The sequence below is a fragment of the Neomonachus schauinslandi genome, chromosome 11, assembly GCF_002201575.2.
Source record: "Neomonachus schauinslandi chromosome 11, ASM220157v2, whole genome shotgun sequence".
Classification (NCBI taxonomy): Eukaryota; Metazoa; Chordata; class Mammalia; order Carnivora; family Phocidae; genus Neomonachus; species Neomonachus schauinslandi.
In genome coordinates this window covers 44,549,321-44,567,970 of record NC_058413.1, presented here as the reverse complement: position 1 = coordinate 44,567,970, position 18,650 = coordinate 44,549,321, and the positions used below count along the sequence as shown (strand labels likewise).

At 53.9% G+C, this 18,650-nt stretch overlaps 1 protein-coding gene across 1 annotated transcript in view; it reads left to right on the top strand.

Moving 5' to 3' along the window:
• Positions 1-18,650, top strand: part of MICAL2 (microtubule associated monooxygenase, calponin and LIM domain containing 2) — a 208,877-nt gene that overhangs the window by 111,117 nt on the left and 79,110 nt on the right. Inside the window, exons 16-23 of the mRNA XM_044919865.1 lie at positions 2,792-2,941; positions 4,406-4,528; positions 5,569-5,787; positions 5,969-6,070; positions 7,254-7,379; positions 11,847-11,909; positions 16,694-16,801; positions 17,835-18,021. Of these exons, the coding sequence (XP_044775800.1) occupies positions 2,792-2,941; positions 4,406-4,528; positions 5,569-5,787; positions 5,969-6,070; positions 7,254-7,379; positions 11,847-11,909; positions 16,694-16,801; positions 17,835-18,021 (1,078 nt within the window). The remainder of the gene's footprint in view (positions 1-2,791; positions 2,942-4,405; positions 4,529-5,568; positions 5,788-5,968; positions 6,071-7,253; positions 7,380-11,846; positions 11,910-16,693; positions 16,802-17,834; positions 18,022-18,650) is intronic.

Genomic DNA, 18,650 nt, shown 5'->3' with positions numbered 1-18,650 from the left:
ACGTATATAATGTGCCGAGTATGCCATCAGGCACCCATGCTAATCCCCACAGCATCAGTATTAGCGGAGAGTAGTAACCGGGCACCGGCAGCCCCTCCTGTCCCCTAGGCCTAGTTTCTACCTTTCGTTTTCTGCACTTGTCTTTTAGGCAAATGGCCTGGTGCCCACAGGTGCCACCTTCTGGTGAAAGTGGAAAATTACAGGCTACTTGGTCAAAATGAAGCACCAATCTCTCGGACACGGGGTCTCAAAACAGTGACCTTTGTTACAAATAGAGCTACAAGGCCCAACCTGGGTGGGTGGGGAAGCTGCCTGTTGTTTACCCCATTTTCTGGAAGGGGCAAAGGGGTGCTCTGATAATGGAACCCTGGAGTTCAGTTCATGTCTTAAAATGTGCACAAACACATTTTATCTGATGAGTTCAAATCACCTTTTCCAAAGCTTTTCTAGAACTTCTTTGATCCCTTCAAGAGCAGTTGCTTCTCCATCTCTTGGTGCTAGTGTGAGCAAGAAGCCAGTGAGTAGGGAGATAGTTGAAAGGAGCAAGCGGAGGCTGATGAACAGGGTGGGAGAGACCTCCCACTTTCCCGGTTATGGGGTGTTGGCTCTCACTTTAAGTGCCTGTGCCTCCTCCCTAGAAGTTTCCCCATGTTGCAGGATGTCTCAGATAAAAACCTGCTCCTGCCTTTCATCTGTGGCTCCTTTGAGGGAGTGTTTGTGCTCTCTCTGTTGCTGGCAACACAGGAGTCAGAGTGTGGGAAGAAATCGGTTGCACCTGCCCCTTCTGAGATGTTTCTAGGCTGACCTGAGCCAGCTGTTTTACTAAAGTCAGGTTTCACTAAGCAATAATTTTTTCCAAATTCTTGCTACTCAAAGTGTGGGCCAGGAACCAGCAGCATCAGCATCACCTAGCAGCTGGTTAGAGATGCAGTGTCAGGCCCCCAGACTATGGACTACTCTGAATCTGCCTTTGAAAGAGCCTCTCAGTGATTTGTATCTGAGAAGCACTGGTCTGCGTGACCCACTGTCCTGGCCGACTTTGGCCTTGTGTAACAGTGACCACTCCAGTAAACCTACCCTCTTCCACTCAAGCCTATATCGATATGCAGAGTTACATTCTGCACTTCGAAGTGGGGAGTGACACTTTGGTCTGTGTTTGTCCAGCACTTGAGAGTGGCTATGCATACATGGTTTCCCCTGGGGCTGCGCCTCTTAGGGGTCTTTAAAAAAAAAAAATTCGGGGCGCCTGGGTGGCTCAGTTGGTTAAGCGACTGCCTTCGGCTCAGGTCATGATCCTGGAGTCCCAGGATCGAGTCCCAGGATCGAGCCCCGCATCGGGCTCCCTGCTCAGCGGGGAGTCTGCTTCTCCCTCTGACCCTCCCCCCTCTCATGTGCTCTCTCTCTCTCTCTCTCATTCTCTCTCTTTCAAATAAAAAAAAAAAATCAGTTGACCGTAGTTTGCCTCTTCCCGTGACTTTTCTAAGTGAACATATCTTCGTTGTCTTGAGAACATCTGTTCCTGTGTGGGAGATGCGGTGCCTCCTTGGGAAAGCACACTGCCCACCTGATATAATGGTGGCATTTGCTGCTGAGGCCTATGGGAGCAGGTCCTTTGGTAAGGAGAGCAGACATCAAACCAGTGAATGCTATTAACTTTCCAAGTTTTATTTTTTCTCAGATGAGCTAAAGAAGGCTCACGTGGAACTCCATTTTATAAAACAGCACAGTCAAGTGACCACAACCAGCCCCTCACCAGTCAACAGTCACGTTGATATCATGGACCCAAGCACTTCTGAACTTTGAGGCATCTTCTCCAAAACCCATAACCCTAGTCTGACCATGAGAAAACATCAGACCAACCCAGTGGACTTCAAATGAGTTCAAATCACCTTTTCCAAAGAGACCCAGGGACTCTGTACAAAATAGCTGACCAGTGTCCTTCAAAATTGTCAAGGTCATGAAAGGCAAAGAAAGATGGAGAAAGTCTTACAGAGGAGGGAGATGGAGGAGACATGGCTAAATGCCATGTGGGACCTGGGCTCGTGTCCTGGAACCCAAAGGACATCGGTGGGAAGCTGGGGTAGTCCGAATCAAGTCTCTAGCTTAGTAGAATCGTGCCGGTGTTCATTGCTTAGTTTTGGTAACAGTACCACAGTTATTCTAGATGCTAACATTGGGTGCATCTGGGTGAAGGATATGCAGGAACTCTCTATGTAACTTTTCTGTAAGTCTAAAATTCTTTCCAGATTAAAAGTTTTTTTTTTTTTAAAGATAGCGACCACAGAGCAGGGCTGGTTGAAGCTGGGAGTGGGGTGCAGAGGAGAGAGGAGAAAGAAGCCCAAAGCCTGTGCCTTGCCTGACTGACACCCCTCTTGCTTCCTTCATCCCCCCTACTCTTCACCTCTCACAGCCACATGGTGTATTTGGAAAACCATTTTGCTGATCACTTCATTATTATATTTGACTTCTGCAACAACCAGGTGAAGTGGGCTAGGCTCCCATTTTATAGACGAGGAAACTTCAGAGAAATGAAGTAAATTGCCAAGGTCACTGGGCTGGGAGGTGAAAGAGGCCGTTTTCAAACCCTGTCTGGCTCCCAAGTGGGGTGTGCCCGTCCTTTGGGAAGATGTGAGCATAGTCTCAATGGGCATCACCTGCTGCTCCTGCCGCCCATCCTCAAACCCTGGCGTCCTCCTTCAGAAAACTGGTCTGGTGTCCCGAGTCTCCGGGCCCCTTCCTGATATCTGGGTTCTGGGATCCAGTAACCGATGTGCTCGTTTGGCTTTTGCAGCCTTCAGCTTATCCCAGCCGCAGCCTGCGCTGCAGTCCAGAAGGTGGCAGCGGGAGAGAAGGGGGAGGCCAGAACAAGGTCAAGTCCATGGCAAGTCAGCTGCTAGCCAAGTTCGAGGAGAGCTCTCGGAACCCCTCGCTCCTGAGGCAGGTAAGTCCCATCAGATGCTCACTGGACCTGCCTTCCTGGTGACCAGCACCTGCTGAGAAGCCAGCAGAAATGTGCAGGCTAGTGGTGGATTTCAGGTATGCCAGCCAGGCCTGGCTCAGGGGAGAGGGGGGCTCCTTCTAGATCAGGAGTCAGCAGACTTTCCAGGAAGGACCAGGTAGCACATTTAGGCCATAGCAAAGATTTGAGGCTTCGGGAGCCTCTCGTCTCTCTGCAACTGCTCATCTCTGCTGTTGAAGCGTGAAAGCAACCATAGGCAGGATCTAAGCAAATTATGGAGCTGTGTGCCAACAAAACTTAAATTACCAAAACAGGCAGCAAGCCGGCTTCGGCCCGAGGACCATAGTTTGCTGATGCCTGTTCTGCCCTGGAGAAGAAATCCAGAATTTGGTTTTGCCTTGTAACCATGACTTGATTTGCAGCGATCTTTGAGATGGTACAGCGTAACGGAGTTTTAGAGACCCTGGCTGCCTGGGAGTTTAAGTCCAGAGTGAGAAAACCTGTGCACTCCAGGGAAAACTAAGTCACGGCCCTCAGCTCCATGGGAACCAACCCCCCAAGTGTTCTGTGACGTCCCCTCCTCCGCATTCCCTTGGGTCAGGCCGGCAAGGCTGTGGTGTCCAACCAGGGCATCTGGGAGGCTGAAGGAGGCAGAGTGCCGTGGGGCAGGCTTCACACCAACCTGATTGCTCTCAGACTTGATTCCACGGTCTGTGCTGCGGGGTTCATTTTGCTCCCCTGAATTCCTTTGGGATGCCACCATCAAATTACAAAAGCTTGGGACAAGGGGTTTGGTTCTTTTTTGGAGAACACCTGTCATATAACAGAATTAGGCTCCTCTCAGGAGGAGGACAGACTCTTAGTTAATTAGCATTATAGGCAATCATAAATGTCTACCTGGTCTTGATGGTGGACCTGCCCCTCCCGGACAAACTGGCCTTCCCCAGGAAGCCAAGTTTTGTAAGAACAGTTTCTGAGACTTGTGATTTTTTTCTCAATTGCCCCTTCTGGAGGCTGGGCCCCTAGAAGTCCCCAAGTGTCAGTTGAGGGTTCTCTTCCATCAGGAGGAATGTAGCATCCCTGTCATCTTGTGTGCAGGAGACTTTGCCATTTCCAGGAGGACTCCAGGCCTGGCCACCTGGGCTTGGCATAGGCTCTCGTGGTGCAGGCCCAGTGCCCCAGGTCTGAGCCAAAAGCAAGGCCTCCCTGGGATTTACACGTTGTCCAGGAGACGGGGACTCCAGGACTTTGTGTTCACATGGACAGAGAACCAGGGTTCAAGTTTCCCCTCTGGGCCTGGCTTGTGGGAGCTCAGCCCAGTGCTGTCTCTGCACTTGCAAACTCTCTCTGCCTGCCTCTCTTCCTCTCCTCCCTCCACGTGTCTGACTCACCTTTTCCTTCATGTTTCCTGTGGCTGCTCTTTCGGATTCACCTTCCTCCTCCCAGGAATGCCGTGTCTCAGGGATAGGTAAGCCTGTCCTGCGTACTTCCTCTGACCCACCTGTTAACTCTCGCTGCCCTAGGCCGGAGGAGCCCACACCCAGCCCGTCATCTCCTCTGAAAAGGCAGGTAGGGCTCCTTCCAGTGGACCCTGTCTTGGTGAAGTCAGAGGGGACTTTGATCCAGAGGGGTGGGGTCAGTGGCTCTCTGTGCGCCCCAGGTAGGGCTGACTGTAACTTCTCTGGGAAGGCAGACACAACTTGAGGTGACCATCCTTATAGGTAAGAATAACCAGGTCTGCAGCCTCTTGAAATATGTGCCAGTCCAGAGCATCATCTGCCCAACTGCTATGCTCTTGATGTTTTATTTGCTTGGGGTAAAACAGGCTGCGCCACATGGGGCATTTGGGGGACGCTCCGGGACACTTAGCTTTATTTGCAGGCCACTTGGAGAGGAGATTTCTAAATAGATGGACAAGTGGCAGGGATGGTGACATGAGCTCAGGTGGCCAGTTGGCTGCACATCACGGAAGGGGTAAGGCCGGGGTGCGGTGAAACCATCCCCTGGCACCCAAGCAGACGAGGACCCGCCCAGGGCCGGGGAGGCAGCCATGGCCTGAGGCTTTGTCCAGCGAGCATCTCTGGGTTTGGAATTTGAACAGAATCACTATTCCTGAGCACGCTGTTCAGAAATGTCTAGCCAGCAGTAGGAGGTTGGTGTTGCTCCCGTGGTGGAGGTTGAGCGAAGTCAGTGAGGATATATTGCGGTGATGTTAGGCCTGTGTGCATAGAAGAATCACCTAGAGAGCTTTTTAAAAAATACCACCATCTGGTACCCACCCCCAGACCAGTTAAACCAGACTGTCCGGGGGTTGGGCCCAAACTCGGGTGACTTTTTCTAAGTGCCCTAGGTGACTTCCCTATGCAGCTAGGACCGAGACCAGGCTTGTGCAGGTTTTGACCCGGTGGGCCGGTGAGGCCCGAGACCGCGTATCGCTAATGAGGATGGCAGGTGGCGGAAAGTCAGGACCTGAGGTTAGCGGGGGGAGTCTGACTCGCAGTGGCCCCTGCTGCGCCCTTGGTCCCTGGTCCTTGTGGGGAGGGCTCACAGCAGGGGGTGTATGAATGGGCCACAGTCGGGAAGGAAGCTTGACTTTCCTTCTCTCCCAGTTCCCCTCGGTGGTTGTGACGGGGCACGTGCTCCGAGAGCTAAAGCAAGTGTCTACTGGCGACGGGTGCCCGAGCAGGCCCTGGAGAGCCAGAGCCAAGTCTGACCTGCAGCTGGGCAGGCCCGAAGCCCCTGCTGGCCTGCCTCCCGCCTGCCAGGGAGCTCTGGCCCTTTCCGGGGTGCTGCGGCGGCTGCAGCAAGTGGAGGACAAGATTCTGCAGGTGAAAGCCCGCTCATGGCCCTGCCTCTGCCTGTGTTTGGGGTGCCTTCCTTCCCTCCTTCCCTCCTCTGCCCCTGGTGGGTTCCTGTCTCCTGTCCCATCCTGCCACTCTCCTGGAGGCAACCACCATCGGCTCTGTCACTGTCACTCTCTCTCTTTCTCCTCTCTCGCCCTACCAGCAGAAGAGGGCTGAGAACTTGGCCAACAGGGAATTTCACAAAAAGAACATTAAGGAGAAGGCGGCTCACCTTGCCTCCATGTTTGGACACGGGGATTTTCCGCAGGTAAACACGGGGCTTTCAGAGCCCCCAGGAACCCAGATGTTGCACATCTAGCAAAGTGGCCACGAATCCATCTCCAGAGCTTCATTTCCTCCTCCCTCCTCCTTTTCTGGCAGGAGGGGCTATTGACTTTCCAAGCCACTAACGGATTTGGGCTGGCATCTAAAAAAGACTCAAATAAGCAGATGCAAAAATACTAGATCAGTTATGACAAAGGGAAGACCAAGGTAGTAATATAGGCTGAGGTCCAAGGAAAATGTGACGAGCAGAAATGTATGCTGTTAGAGCCTAGACAGGCCTGAGTAGGCGCTGAGCTCCCTAAGAGGCAACACAAAGAAGGAAAGCTGGTCACTTGCAGGCATCACATCCCAGTGTCTTAAAGTGAAAGCATGGTGTTTTGAGGCACAATGGAGGAATCTCCCCGTGGCCCTGACCGGGGAAATCCTGAACGACGAGCCAGCCATAGGCTCTAACCCATGCTCTGCTTTTCTAAACGGCAGCATCAGCCAAACAGAGTGGCTTTGCCTCAGAACGGCAGGGACTGACTTAGAAACTGGCTGAAACGAAGAGGGGGTGCATGGCAAGGAGAGGGAAGCGTTGATAATGAGGTGCCACAGTCCGTGTGTGTGTGCAAGGGGCACCCTTGCTTGCAGACAGCCTGGGCTCTAGAACATAACCGCTCTGCTGCTTTCACTCGGTCTCCTCCAGACCTGTGTCCTATGCTAATTGGACTGAGGCATTGTCATGGGGAGGAAGTTTTGCAGCGAGTTCATTTCCGGGTCCCAGGGGGCTGTAGAGGCGCCTGTCATGGCCGTCTGCCCCCCAGGGGCTGGGGGTTCTCCTTCCCTCAGTTTGCAGCTTCTACTTCACACCAAGCTCCAGAGCGAGAGCATCAGAAGTTAGCTCTGGTATCTGCGGCAGACGTACGCGGCAACAGGGCGGGTCTGCCCCAGCTACTTCGCTGTGATGAGGGAGCCGGGATGGCTGTGGCAGAATGCAGTGTATCCGGGAGCCAGACGGTCCTGCTGGGCTCCCAAGACAGAGGCTTCTCTTCTGTCCTGAGACACAGCCCTGGATTTCTTTTCCCCTACCTGAACGCGTAGGCATGGGGCTGCACGGTGGAGGTGAGCCTCGCTGTGCACTTGCCAGGGACCATCACCGTTTGCTCTGTTTCTGTTCTGTGCAGAATAAACTACTTTCTAAAGGCCTGTCTCTCGCTCACCCTCCGGCTTCTCCCTCCTGCCTTCCGTCTCCCGATCCCGCTGCTGCTTCCTCTCCATCGACTGCTGACTCTGTTTCTCCTGCCAGAAAGGTAGTCGTCCTGAACAATTAGCTGCCCCACTCCCTGCACGTTCTGAGATGTTCTCATGCTCTGCTTGACCTGCGCGGACAAGCATCTGGAGCTTGCTTTGGTTGCGATGAAAACGTGTAAGAGCCTTTCCAGCAGTCCTGGATTCGGTTGTTTCTGTGTTGGAGCAAGCAACCAGGCGGACCAGGAGACACACAAAAACGTGTCCAACCATGCTGCTCATCCAGCAAGCATTAATTGGGCACCCACCGTACGCCACCATGTGCCAGATGCTGACACAAGGAGGACGGTGGCACAGCTCTCACTCCAGTTTTGAGGACAAATAGCACATTAGCCTCGAAATGGAGGAGATTGCCAGTCTTTGGCTGTTTTTGACCTAACCAAATGGCAGTCTCACATGGCGAACCTACCACTTTTCAGTACTGCCCCTTAATTCTGAGGGACATAAAGGGCAAGTTTATAGGAACCCAGAGGGGAGAAACCTGAAAAGGATTCACACAGGAGGCAATATGGGAACCAAGTGTCAAGGGTTCCATGGAAGGGGAAGGGCAATGGTTCTAGAAAGGTCTAGTGTGTGCAAAGGAAGGCAGACAAGGTTTGTGTGAACGGAAAGCAGATTCTGGTGCAGCTTGCTTTGGGAATAAAAGTATTTATGGGAGTGTGGAGGGTGAGGGTGGAAGTCAGCCCGCTCTTCATGTTAAGGAGTTTCATTCTGCTCTTTTAGAGCTGCTGAAGCCACGGCTCTGTGTTCTAGAAGGATGACTCAGGTAGCAGTGCAGAGGTTGGCTCAGAGGAGAGGAGGAGATGGGAAGCTAACTTTAAGTAGATCATGAGATGCAACCCTTGAACAATTTTTAAATTGGGGTTCTGGAGCACCTTTCATGGTTTCCATTGTCCTCCTGTTACCAAGTATGCTGAGAACACTAGCAGGCTACGGTGGGAGAGGGGTGGTCTCCAGGAAGCTTGGCCCCTGGACTGGATGAGCCTGAAAATGGATGTGAAGCCCACTTCTTTAGCTGTTGCTCGGGAAATGGGTTTTGGTCTCTTCCTCGTAAACCGTGCTCCTCCAAACACACCTGGTCTCTCTCGCTTCCCCAGGCTTACCTTGGCGCAGAAAGCTAGATGTCTCCCATCACAGTTACTGCTCATTTGCTTCCATGCTGTTAGGCTGAAGCACAAACCAGCAATCTGCTGTTGCCTTAGTGGAAAATTAGGAGCTGCCTCTTGATTTGCAGTTGGGACCCCCACTGCGGTGGGGAGAAGGGTGCAGGTAGGGTCCCTAAGAAAGGAGCGAGGAATACTATCAGCCCCACCCCCTCCACCATCCCCAGTAAGGGTATGAAGCATCCCCAGAAGGGCAGCAGGAGGTGGCCCAGAGAAGCACAGACACCTCTGATCTGCAGCTCCACTGAAGACAGCCATGGCCAGGATGCCCGGCATCTTGTTCCAGGTCAGCCACTGGTCAGCCATTTGGCCTCATGCCTCCTGACCTGTCTAGGCTTCTGTATTTTCTCATCAGCAAGAGAGTGATCCCTGGCTCATGTGATAGCAGCTGTCTGGCTGGGGACTGGCATTTTTGTTGTCATCCTCACCAAAGCTCCAGAGCAGCCCTTTTGCCCAGCTCGGGAGAGGAGCCTCCCGTGGGGGGTGCTTTCTGTTATGGCACCCTTGACGGGACGAGAAGGGGCGAGGGTGCCTGGGCACAGACAGGCAGCGGCTGGTGCTCCTGGCTGGCCAGCTGGGCCCACACCGGGCTTCTCTCCCGCCCAGCCCCTGGCTGGCCCTGGTCCGCGTCCCCTCTAGCCTCTGCCTTTCTTTCATGCTCAGGGTGGCCTGGCTTGAGGGCAGAGCTGGGGCAAGGAAAGCTCCCACACTTCCCAAGGTCCCTGACTTGGTGTCCAGTAGGCGTTCGAGCTCTAGGTGCTGGCAAGAGGCAATCTGCCCAGGCACATGCGGGCCACCAGGGTCTGACAGAGACACTTTTTGTCAGGAGGCATTGCTCCATCATCATCTTGCTCCACTGAGGCCCTCGGCTTCTCCTCCATTGGGCTCCTCAAGCAGGTTTTAACCAACGTCACTCATGGAGCGAGCCAGCAAGTAAACATTCAGCCATTCAACAAACATTTATTAGACCACAGATGGCTCAGTGTCAGGCACTTTGGGCTCTTGGGATGTGCATCAGTCATCTGGAGCTACATTTCTCCCCTGATGAGGCTTGTATTCTAGTGGGTAGAAATGAACAATCAACAATAATGTAATATATAGGTAAATTATATAATACATCAAAAGACAAGGTAGTACTTCCTATGGAAAAATTATAGCAGGGAGCTAGCATGCTGGGGAAGGGTAGCAATGTTAAATGCAGTTGTGGTGGGGGCTGTTGTTCCTGGGAAAAAGAACTGAGCAGGAGTAGAGCCACAGATAGGAACACAAAGGTGCAAGGAGGAGACCAGTCCCCAGGCCTCCTGCCCCCCGGCCCAGTGTTCTCTGTACCACAGCGGCCAGGCACGAATGGGAGGCCTTGTCAGACGCACCAGCTTGGAGGCTATAGCCACGTAGAGCTCCACACCCAGGTGCATCGAGAGCTGCAAATGGGGTGGGCTTTGGGCTGACCAATCCCAGGTCCTCTGCTCCTCCCATAGCTTTACTCTTTATTCTACCAGGTTGTGGTAGAACAGTCACCCCCTGTTTTTCTTATCCCATCTCCTTAGCCAGCCTTGGCCATCAGGTGATGGTGTAATTGGGCCGATGAATTACAGGCTGATGCGCCTCTCCCAGTAGGGCTGGGAATCAGTGGAGAGCTCTTAGGGCCACCCTGGGACAGTGGGCAAGTCACTGACCCTCTTTGTGCCTTAGTCTTTCTGTTTGTAAAAAGGACCTAGTCTGGACTCAACATTCCCAGCACCCTCCAGATCTCAGTGTGAAGCCGTTGTAGACAGGACTGAGCGGTGAGTTTCCAGGGGCAAGCAGTCTCCGAGAGGACATTGCCAGTGGCCCTGCAGTCTCCCCATCCCCCACCACCAATTTCCCTCCCTCTCCTGGACCCCACCCCACCACCCATTCAACACTGGGTTTTGTGCATGCGGAATCTGGCAGGGTGACAGCCTCCTCCAAAGAGAGAATTGGCTGTCACCTAAAGTCTGTGACAACCTGGTGACAAACTTTATTCAGTCCTAAAGGAGCTCTGGGAGCCTCTCGCCTGAAGAGAGCCTGAGGCTGCAGTGCTTCTGCCCAGCCAGTGATGGGCTGCTCTCATTGCCCAGGGGCCCAAGCTCGCCTCCATTCAGGGAAGCCCGGGCAACGAAAATGCACTTGGAAACTGATGTTTAGTCCTTCGCAACCTTGAGGCAGGCAGCATGTCTCTATTCCTGCCCTAGAGTCCCACACTCCAATTCTGAGGATCCAGAGATAATCCCCTCCATGTGGGAACAGACCTAGCCAAATCCAGATGAGGACCACGGGTTACAGGGGTGCGGACTTGGGTCACCAGTCCTGAGAGATGTGGCCAGGGCTGTGCCTTCAAATGGCCCTCTCAGCTAGACATTTGCATTAAGATTCAGTGATACTGCTGAGAGTTTGGCCTGAATGGTCACAGGGCGTATTGAGGTCCTCTCATTTAGGATCTAGATCCTTACCAGAGTCTTGTCTTTCAAAGACCCAACTAGGGATCATGTCCACTTGTATGTCTCCAGCACTCATTCGACTCATCCATCCCATCAAAGCAGCCCTTCTGTAGTGTTATTGATCCCCTATCACCCATCAGTTAACTCCTTTTTTCAATCGGGGAGGCCACTGCCAATTTGGCACCTGGCACGGCTACTAGCCATTTGCCAAGCCTGGCGAGCTCTTGCAGGAACAAGGTGGTGGCTGAGTGTTTGTGCCAAGGAGCAAGAGGGAGCTGTGGTTTAAGTCTTCCTGGGTCAGAAGAACAATGTGCGTTACAAAAGGAGCTTTCTCTACCTGGGGGTGTTTGTTTTAAAACTGGATTTGCAGGGTTTACTGGAGAGATTTGCACATTGGAGCAAAGCTAGGGGAGTCTTGGCTGGGCACTATGTCTTTCATTTGATACAAGGATAGATCTCAAGGCTGCCCCCAACCTCCTTGTTCTTCTCTTTGTTCCTGGGATAGGACTGCCTTTGGAGGTGTCCTGTGTGCATCCCAGCTTGGGGAATTTTAATTTGCAGAGTGCTGGTGTGTTTCAGGGAAGCAGGGTGCTGTAGGGAGAAGAACATGGGCTTAGAGTCAGAGCACCGACCTTGGAGGAGTTGGTGGACTTCTCAGCACCTCAGTCCCCCAATTATAGACCGGAGGTGACAGCAGCTAGCCCTGATAGTGCGAGGAATGATGCAGTGAGCTGGCAAAGGTAGAATGCCTAAACTGTCCAGTAAACGTGCTCTTTCCCCAGCAGAGGAGAATTCCAGAAGAAATCTCACTTACCTGAAATGCATGTTGATTCCTCTCTTTCTAAAGGCAAAGAAGTCACCTTCAGGTTTCCATTTCCATCCCAGCCACTTAAGAACAGTGCGGCCTCAGGTGAGTTAGAGCCTCTCTGAACCTCAGCTGCTCCATCTGCGAAGGGGGATTATGAGACCCACCTCGCAAGGCTCTGAGGGCCACACACATATGATCACAGCACAGTGCCTGGCGCCAGGGGATGCAGGCGCAGACGTGGGTGCCCACGGGGAGGTCATAGCCCCAAAGGCCTGCCTGAGTCTCAACTCTGAGCATGTCATTTCCGGACCCCCTCAAACAAGGTGGTTTCAGTTCTTGCCCTCTCTTGCTCTTGCCCTGAGCATACCACTGGGCACCCAGGCCCATAGCCTGTCCTATGATGTTTGTCCCGCAGGGACTCCTCAGAGGGGAATGTTGGCCCCAGTGGGCGCAGGAGACCTCCTCTGGCCCTGCCTGTCGAAACCTCCCCTTCCTGTGAGTCCTCAACTCTGAGGTCCTAGAACCTCTGCCTTACCCTGCCTGAGCCGTGTGGGCTTCATGATGCTCACAGCAGGCCAGGTGGCCTCAGGTGGCCCAGTTCCATGGTGAAGCACAGCCTGGACACCTGGTATTCTTGGCTGAGTTCCAGGCCCGAGGGGGGAAGTTAGCATTGTTTGGACACAGAGGGGTCCAGGAAACTGCTTCCTTCTTTATTCAGAGCAAATGCCCTGTGCCAGGAGCGTAGAAATGAGTAAGACACAGGCATACATCAGGGAGTGCAGACCAGAAGGGAGCTGGTGAGAAAGGCTCCAACATGCAGCTGCGGACTGACGGTCACATTCTGAGCTCAGAGTGCCAGGATTGCCTCAGACGTGCCTCCTTGTGGGGGTCCAGCCATCTTCTGCAGCCTCTGGGGATGATGCTGGGGATGACAGTTATGCCACCATGTTTGAATCTGGGTTGACTCATCGAAGAAAAGCCAGTGTGCTCATTCTGGGTAGGCCATACCATTCTTACTCGTGCAGAGGCGGGGACCCAAGTGACCTAGAGTTTCCCAGAGTGAAGACCATCTAAGAAAGGAAAAAAGAAGTTCTAGAACATGGAAATGTAAAGCCATGCCAATGGCGGTATTTTTGACTCATTAACTCCCTGCAGAGTGCTTCTTGGGGGCCCCACACCATGTGAGGTGTGGCCTGGATTCTATGGTGACCCTTTTTTGTAGCCCTGCAAGGGTGGCAGTGGTCTCCCCATTTTACAGATGAGGAAGCTGAGACTCACAGAAGGGAAATGGTGTATGTGAGATTAATCTAATGTAATGTGAAATAATGGCGTCCAGAAATGCCCAGCCATTCCAGCTTGTTTTAATTAACTGAAAAATAATTAGAATTCAAAAGGGGGAAGAGGGTAGTAAGAATCCTTCTTCAAAATTATAAGAATATTGAAAGATACATAAAGGTTTGCAAAAGCAGCCCCATGGCCCTCCAGAATAGCCAATTCTTTAAAAACTAGTGACTGGGATGTGATCATTTTTGGCCAAATCTTTTTGTTTGCACAAACTCTCCCAAATTATAAATTCTGCTCTTGACCAGCCCTCTGCAGGAACATATATGGCCTACCTTTTAGTACATGAATCTCCTTGCTGAGAAACCCTGGCTCTCACTCTGAGGTCAATACCAGAATGAGTTTTCTGGCAGTTTCTCTACAAATTGATCTCTGTCTTAGGATCCCGGGAGCTTGGTTGGCTGGAGCAATGCTGCTCAAAGTGTGGTCCATGGGCAGGTACTGGTCTGTGACCCAATGAGCACGGCGAATGAGAGCATTAGACACTTACAGAGCAATCTGATATTGCCACACATCCAACTGTGTGGTCCTATTTCCAGTAACTCACATTTATTATGTCCAGAAATACTAGGTCATAAGAGACTAGAGATTTTTTTTTTTTTTTTGAGCAAAACCTGGTCATTTACCACTGGTAGTTTGAGGAGCAGTGAGCTAGCATTTGTCTGGCTGGTCATGTCCTCACTCTGCTGGAGCCAATAAGGCATCCTATTGACAAGAAACAAAACAGAACCTGTAATCCTCAGGGCAATGTCTGCCTCCACACTGATCTTTGGGGTGGGCTTCAGGGGGGTCCCCCCTCACCTCTTGAGATGAGTTCTCCATCACCGGGTCTCCTTGTGACCTCTCCAGGAAGTCCAGTCCACCTCTTGGTTGACCAGTGGTGACTCAGGTTGGAAAAGGCGTGTGGGAGACCCAGTGCTGCTCTCCTTAAGGGTGCTTTCGTTATTCTTAGGAAAGCCATGGCAATGGGCTGGGGCTGTGACTGCAACTGGGAGAAGGGAGTCTTTCAGGCCCATTCTGAAAGACCAGGTCTTGTCTTCATCCTAGATCACATGGCCAGGTGACCTGACAGTGCCCTGTCCTGGCCGGGCAACTGAGCAGGCCCATGAGCGCACGGATGGGTCTGGTGATGCCTGCCAGCTACCTTCTAGCCCTCGGCATGCTTCTGTAATTGCTCCTTAAGTCAGGATTGTACAAAAGCTCAGCAGCACAAAGTGCTTATTAGCTAAGTGGTTAATAAGGTCCCATTAAGGACTTGTATTTAAAGCCTCGGAAAGTATAGTCTCGATTCCGGCTAACTCAAGGAGGCGATAATTGCGCGTGGGTACCATGGTATCACCATGGAGTTTTTCTGGGAGGGCCCCTCAGAGCCAGTTCACACATGGGGCCACTGGAGACAACCACACAAGGGCAGTGTGGGCAGGGAGGTAAATCTGACCCCCGTCTCCTCTCCCCCTTTGATTTGATATAAACCCAAGAAGTACTTGGTATTCTTCAACCCCTTCCTGAGGGGCCTGTGTGTGTGTGTGGGCAGGGGTGGGGGGGCGGTTCCCGGTGGGGGATGGAACATCAGGCAAACAATAGCTTGTTGTTCTGAGCCAGTGCACCTGAACCTTTCTTAGAAACAGGAGCCAAGGTTCTGGGCATTTATTTGTGACATCCTGTAAATGGCAGAGAGTGTGCTCGGAAGCAGAAGGCTGATCTCTCCTAGGCTGGGCCAGCTCGGAGGTGAAGTGGGTCTGGGGTAACTGGCGGGGCCGCTGCTCCTGGGAAGGGACAGGCTTTGTAAAGCCTGAGGGGCTCCCATCTGTCTGAGCCGTGGGCTCAGACCCCCTCCTTGGCAGGCCCATGGCCTGCTACAGTCCCAAGAGCCCCGCACGTGGTCCAGGTGGACTGTCGCAAAGTGGCTGTGAGTGTGAGGGCTTTCTTAATGAGAAAGGGAGCAGAAGCCTCCTGGGTCTTGTCGTTCTCCCCAGCCTGCCTGGCAACCTTGCAGCAGCTGTGCCTTTGCTGGAATCCAGGAGGCTGGTCTCAGCTTCTGAGGCTGGGCCCTGCTGCTGGGAGCTGGGGGACCGCTGCCATTCGCTTTGCCGTCCCCCGAACTTCCTGCTTTATAGCTGAGGCTTTCATGGCAGATTAGATGTGGCCTCCCAGGAGCAGTCCTGGGCTTAGATTGAGGGTGTTCCTTCAACCACACCCGTCCACCTATATGCTACTGTTGTCTCTGGCTGCACCTCCCAGAAGCTAGACTCTGAGGCTGGGCAGGGTCTGAAGCCTGCCTTCTTCCTGGATCCTGGGACCAGAAGCTGCTTACAGAATCCCTTCCTGTGGTATGTGCCTCCCTGAAGAGGAGCCTGCAGTGTTCCCAGGGTGGCTTTCATAGCTGGTGGGAAAGGGGGAGCAAGGTGGGATTTGTGGGGCATCTGGGTGATTGTGCCACGTCTGCGTGGGCTGTCAGCCCCACCCCTGCCCCAGCTTCCAGACACATGGATGGGGAACCGGGCACTCACAGGTCGGGGGTGGCCGTCATGCCCTCCAGAGCATAGGCACCTGTGACCTGCCAGGCAGTGGTGCCCAGGGCCCCCACGGAGCTGACTTGCCAGCATCAGCCTGGGGCCTCTGGGCACTGCAGCCTGGAGCACGTGGTGGAGTACCATCCTGTTGCCTCCTCTCTCCCGTTCTAGTCACTTCTTCTGTAGGTCTGGGGGGCACTCAGGTCAGACACCACCATTGCACCCCAGGGGTGTGGAGACTGCAAGGCAGGCTGGGACCGGCTGCACTCGGGAGACGGGGAGGGAGGAGTCCAGCTCATCCTGCCCTAGCCCCGCCAAGCGCCAGGCACTTGAACACCCATTCTCTCCCTCAGTTCTTACCACACAACCATGCGTCAGGCACAATTTCCCCCATCCTACTAAACAAGGAAACTGAGCTCAGAAGTTGAGAGTTTTGTGCCCAGTCTTAGAACTGGTTCATCGTGGAGCTGGGGTCCAACCCTTCATCCCAGTCCTGGGCGGAGAGGGGAGCGGGTACCTCTCACGAAGCAGATGAAGCAGCATCTCACAGCCCTCCAAAGAGGAGGGATCTCTATGGGAGGGTGGCTGCCGTTCAGCTGTCTGTCTGTGAGGTCCTGGTTCCTTAGGGTGTGAGGGCACCTGGCTGGGGCTCAGGAGACCTGAGAAGAGCTCTGAATCTCGCACATATTTGCTAAGTGGCCTGGGATAGCTCCCTTCCTGTCTCCGGGATTCATTTACGCCATCTGTGAACCAGGAAACTCGACGAATCCTGAAGGCCTTACATGCCAACGGAGCTAGTTCTACAAGTCACCTGGCTCACCCCGGGGCCCAGGGTTCCATTTCTGTCCTTCTCTCCATCTCCAGAGTGCCCGCTGCCCGCTCCAGGCTGGTTTTGCCTCTCCTGGGACGTCGGGCGCTGTTTGCATGTGGGTGTGGAGCCCTGTCCCACATCCAGCCTGTTTGCGCTTTCCTTCTCAGTGCTAACTGGCCTCTACCTTTGTCTCTGTCTCCTCTACCTCTGCTCTTGGGTAGCTGACGGTAGGGAAAGTATCCAGCGGAATAGGGGCTGCAGCTGAAGTCCTGGTCAATCTGTACATGAATGATCACAGACCTAAGACCCAGGCCACCTCTCCAGACCTGGTAAGGACGCACGCCCCTCAGCTTTCACCCGCAGACACCGACTCTGGTCTCCCAGGGAGGATGGCCTGGTCCGTGCGAGGCCCCCTTCTCGTGGACAGGAGGCGTGACAGTGGGGTAGACCGGTGCCGAGGTTAGAGGGAGGGCTGCGTTTTCTGACCTACAAACCTCACTCGGCTCCCCTATAGGTCATTTCACAAGGCAGAGCCTGTCCCCTGCTGTCTGGAGAGCTCAGTGAAGAGGCCAGGCAGGCCACCCCTTACCCTCAGCATTTGGCGTCCAGCCCAAGTAGCCCTTTTGCACTGGACTGAGAATCCAGTAACAGAGAGATACTCTTCCTACTGAATTCTCCCTTCTCCAAACAAGGCTGCCTGCTGCGGTCACCAGCCATTTGACTGGACAATTCTTTTGCTTTCCTTTTGACATGTCCCTGCAGCCCCAGAATCCCCCAAGCGCACCGCTGCCTGCCCTCGTCCTCCTCCCTTGCATTTAGGAATTTGCCTGGCAGCCCCGGGGGCTGGAGGACACAGCCTGTCCCTTCCCTGCAGTTCTCTTCAACAGTTTGGCTGCCACAGGCTTTCCTTGCCTGGCCTGAGTCACTGCAGGGGGACAGGGGCGTGGAAAACATTCTTTCGGGGACCTCGCCCTAGAGGTGGGCAGATGCCCGGAGGGGGCCAGCGTCGCTGGGCAGGCATGTTGGTGAGGGATGCCCACTCTGTCAGACAGACAGACGCCACTCCCGCCCCCAAACCGGAGCGGCCGGCCTCAGGAGGAGCCCCTCCTGGGCCTCCCCCGTCGCCAGCTGGCCTGCCTGGGAGCCCGTGTGGGGTGGGGTCATTGGGGTCTGTGCTGGGGGCGTATCGTCCCACCGCTTGGTCTCGGCTGCCGTGCCTGCGGTGCCACGGGCAGCAGACAGGAGCCCACGAGGTCCCCATGATCGAGGTCAGGATTTTCCAAGAGTCTCGGCCTCGCACCGCGAGACGCGGGGTCAGCCCTGATGCGCGGCGCTTCTCTCCCGCCGCCCTGTGCCCCCCAGGAATCCATGCGGAAGGTGTTCCCCCTGAGTCTGGGCGGCAGCGACACCTGTCACTTCTGCAAGAAGCGCGTGTACGTGATGGAGCGGCTGAGCGCAGAGGGCCACTTCTTCCACCGAGAGTGTTTCCGCTGCAGCATCTGCGCCACCACCCTGCGCCTGGCTGCCTACGCCTTCGACAGCGACGAAGGTAACTCCCAGCGGCCGGGGACAGCGCGGGGGTCTCCGGTCTGGGCTTCTGTCCTCTGGGGGCTCTGGGGCACCCCACCGCTTCCCAGGGACTGTGGCGTCCCCGGGAGAGCTGTTCTGGGAGCTGGGAGATCCTGCTGGAGAGAGAGGCCACCTGCGGCGGGCCCGGAGAGGCGGTGAGCGCCTGCTGTATACCAGCAGCAGCGGCACCTACTGTGTGCCGAGTGCTTTACATACGTGTCCTTGCCAGCATCCCCACCTTCCATGGCCCCGTGTGGGCGAGGAAGTCACACCTGGCGACCTAGTACTACGCGTGGTTCCACACCTGGCCTGTAACGAGGGTTCGATAAATGAGGCTGTATTAATGTTTTTATTTACAAAGGGTGTCTTACAAAAGTGGTCATAATAGCCACCTCCCCTCTGAGAAGCAGCCTGCCGGAATGAACCGTTAACGAGCCCCGTAACCTTGGGCCTGTTACCTAACCTCTTGGTCCCTCCGTTACGTCATCTGTAAAATGAGAATAATAATAGTTCTTAGCTCGTAAGGTTGTTGTGAGGTTGTTCGTGTGAGTTAATTCACGGGAGGCATTCAGAGTAGTGTCTGCTCTATTGTGAGTCCTGGATAAGTTT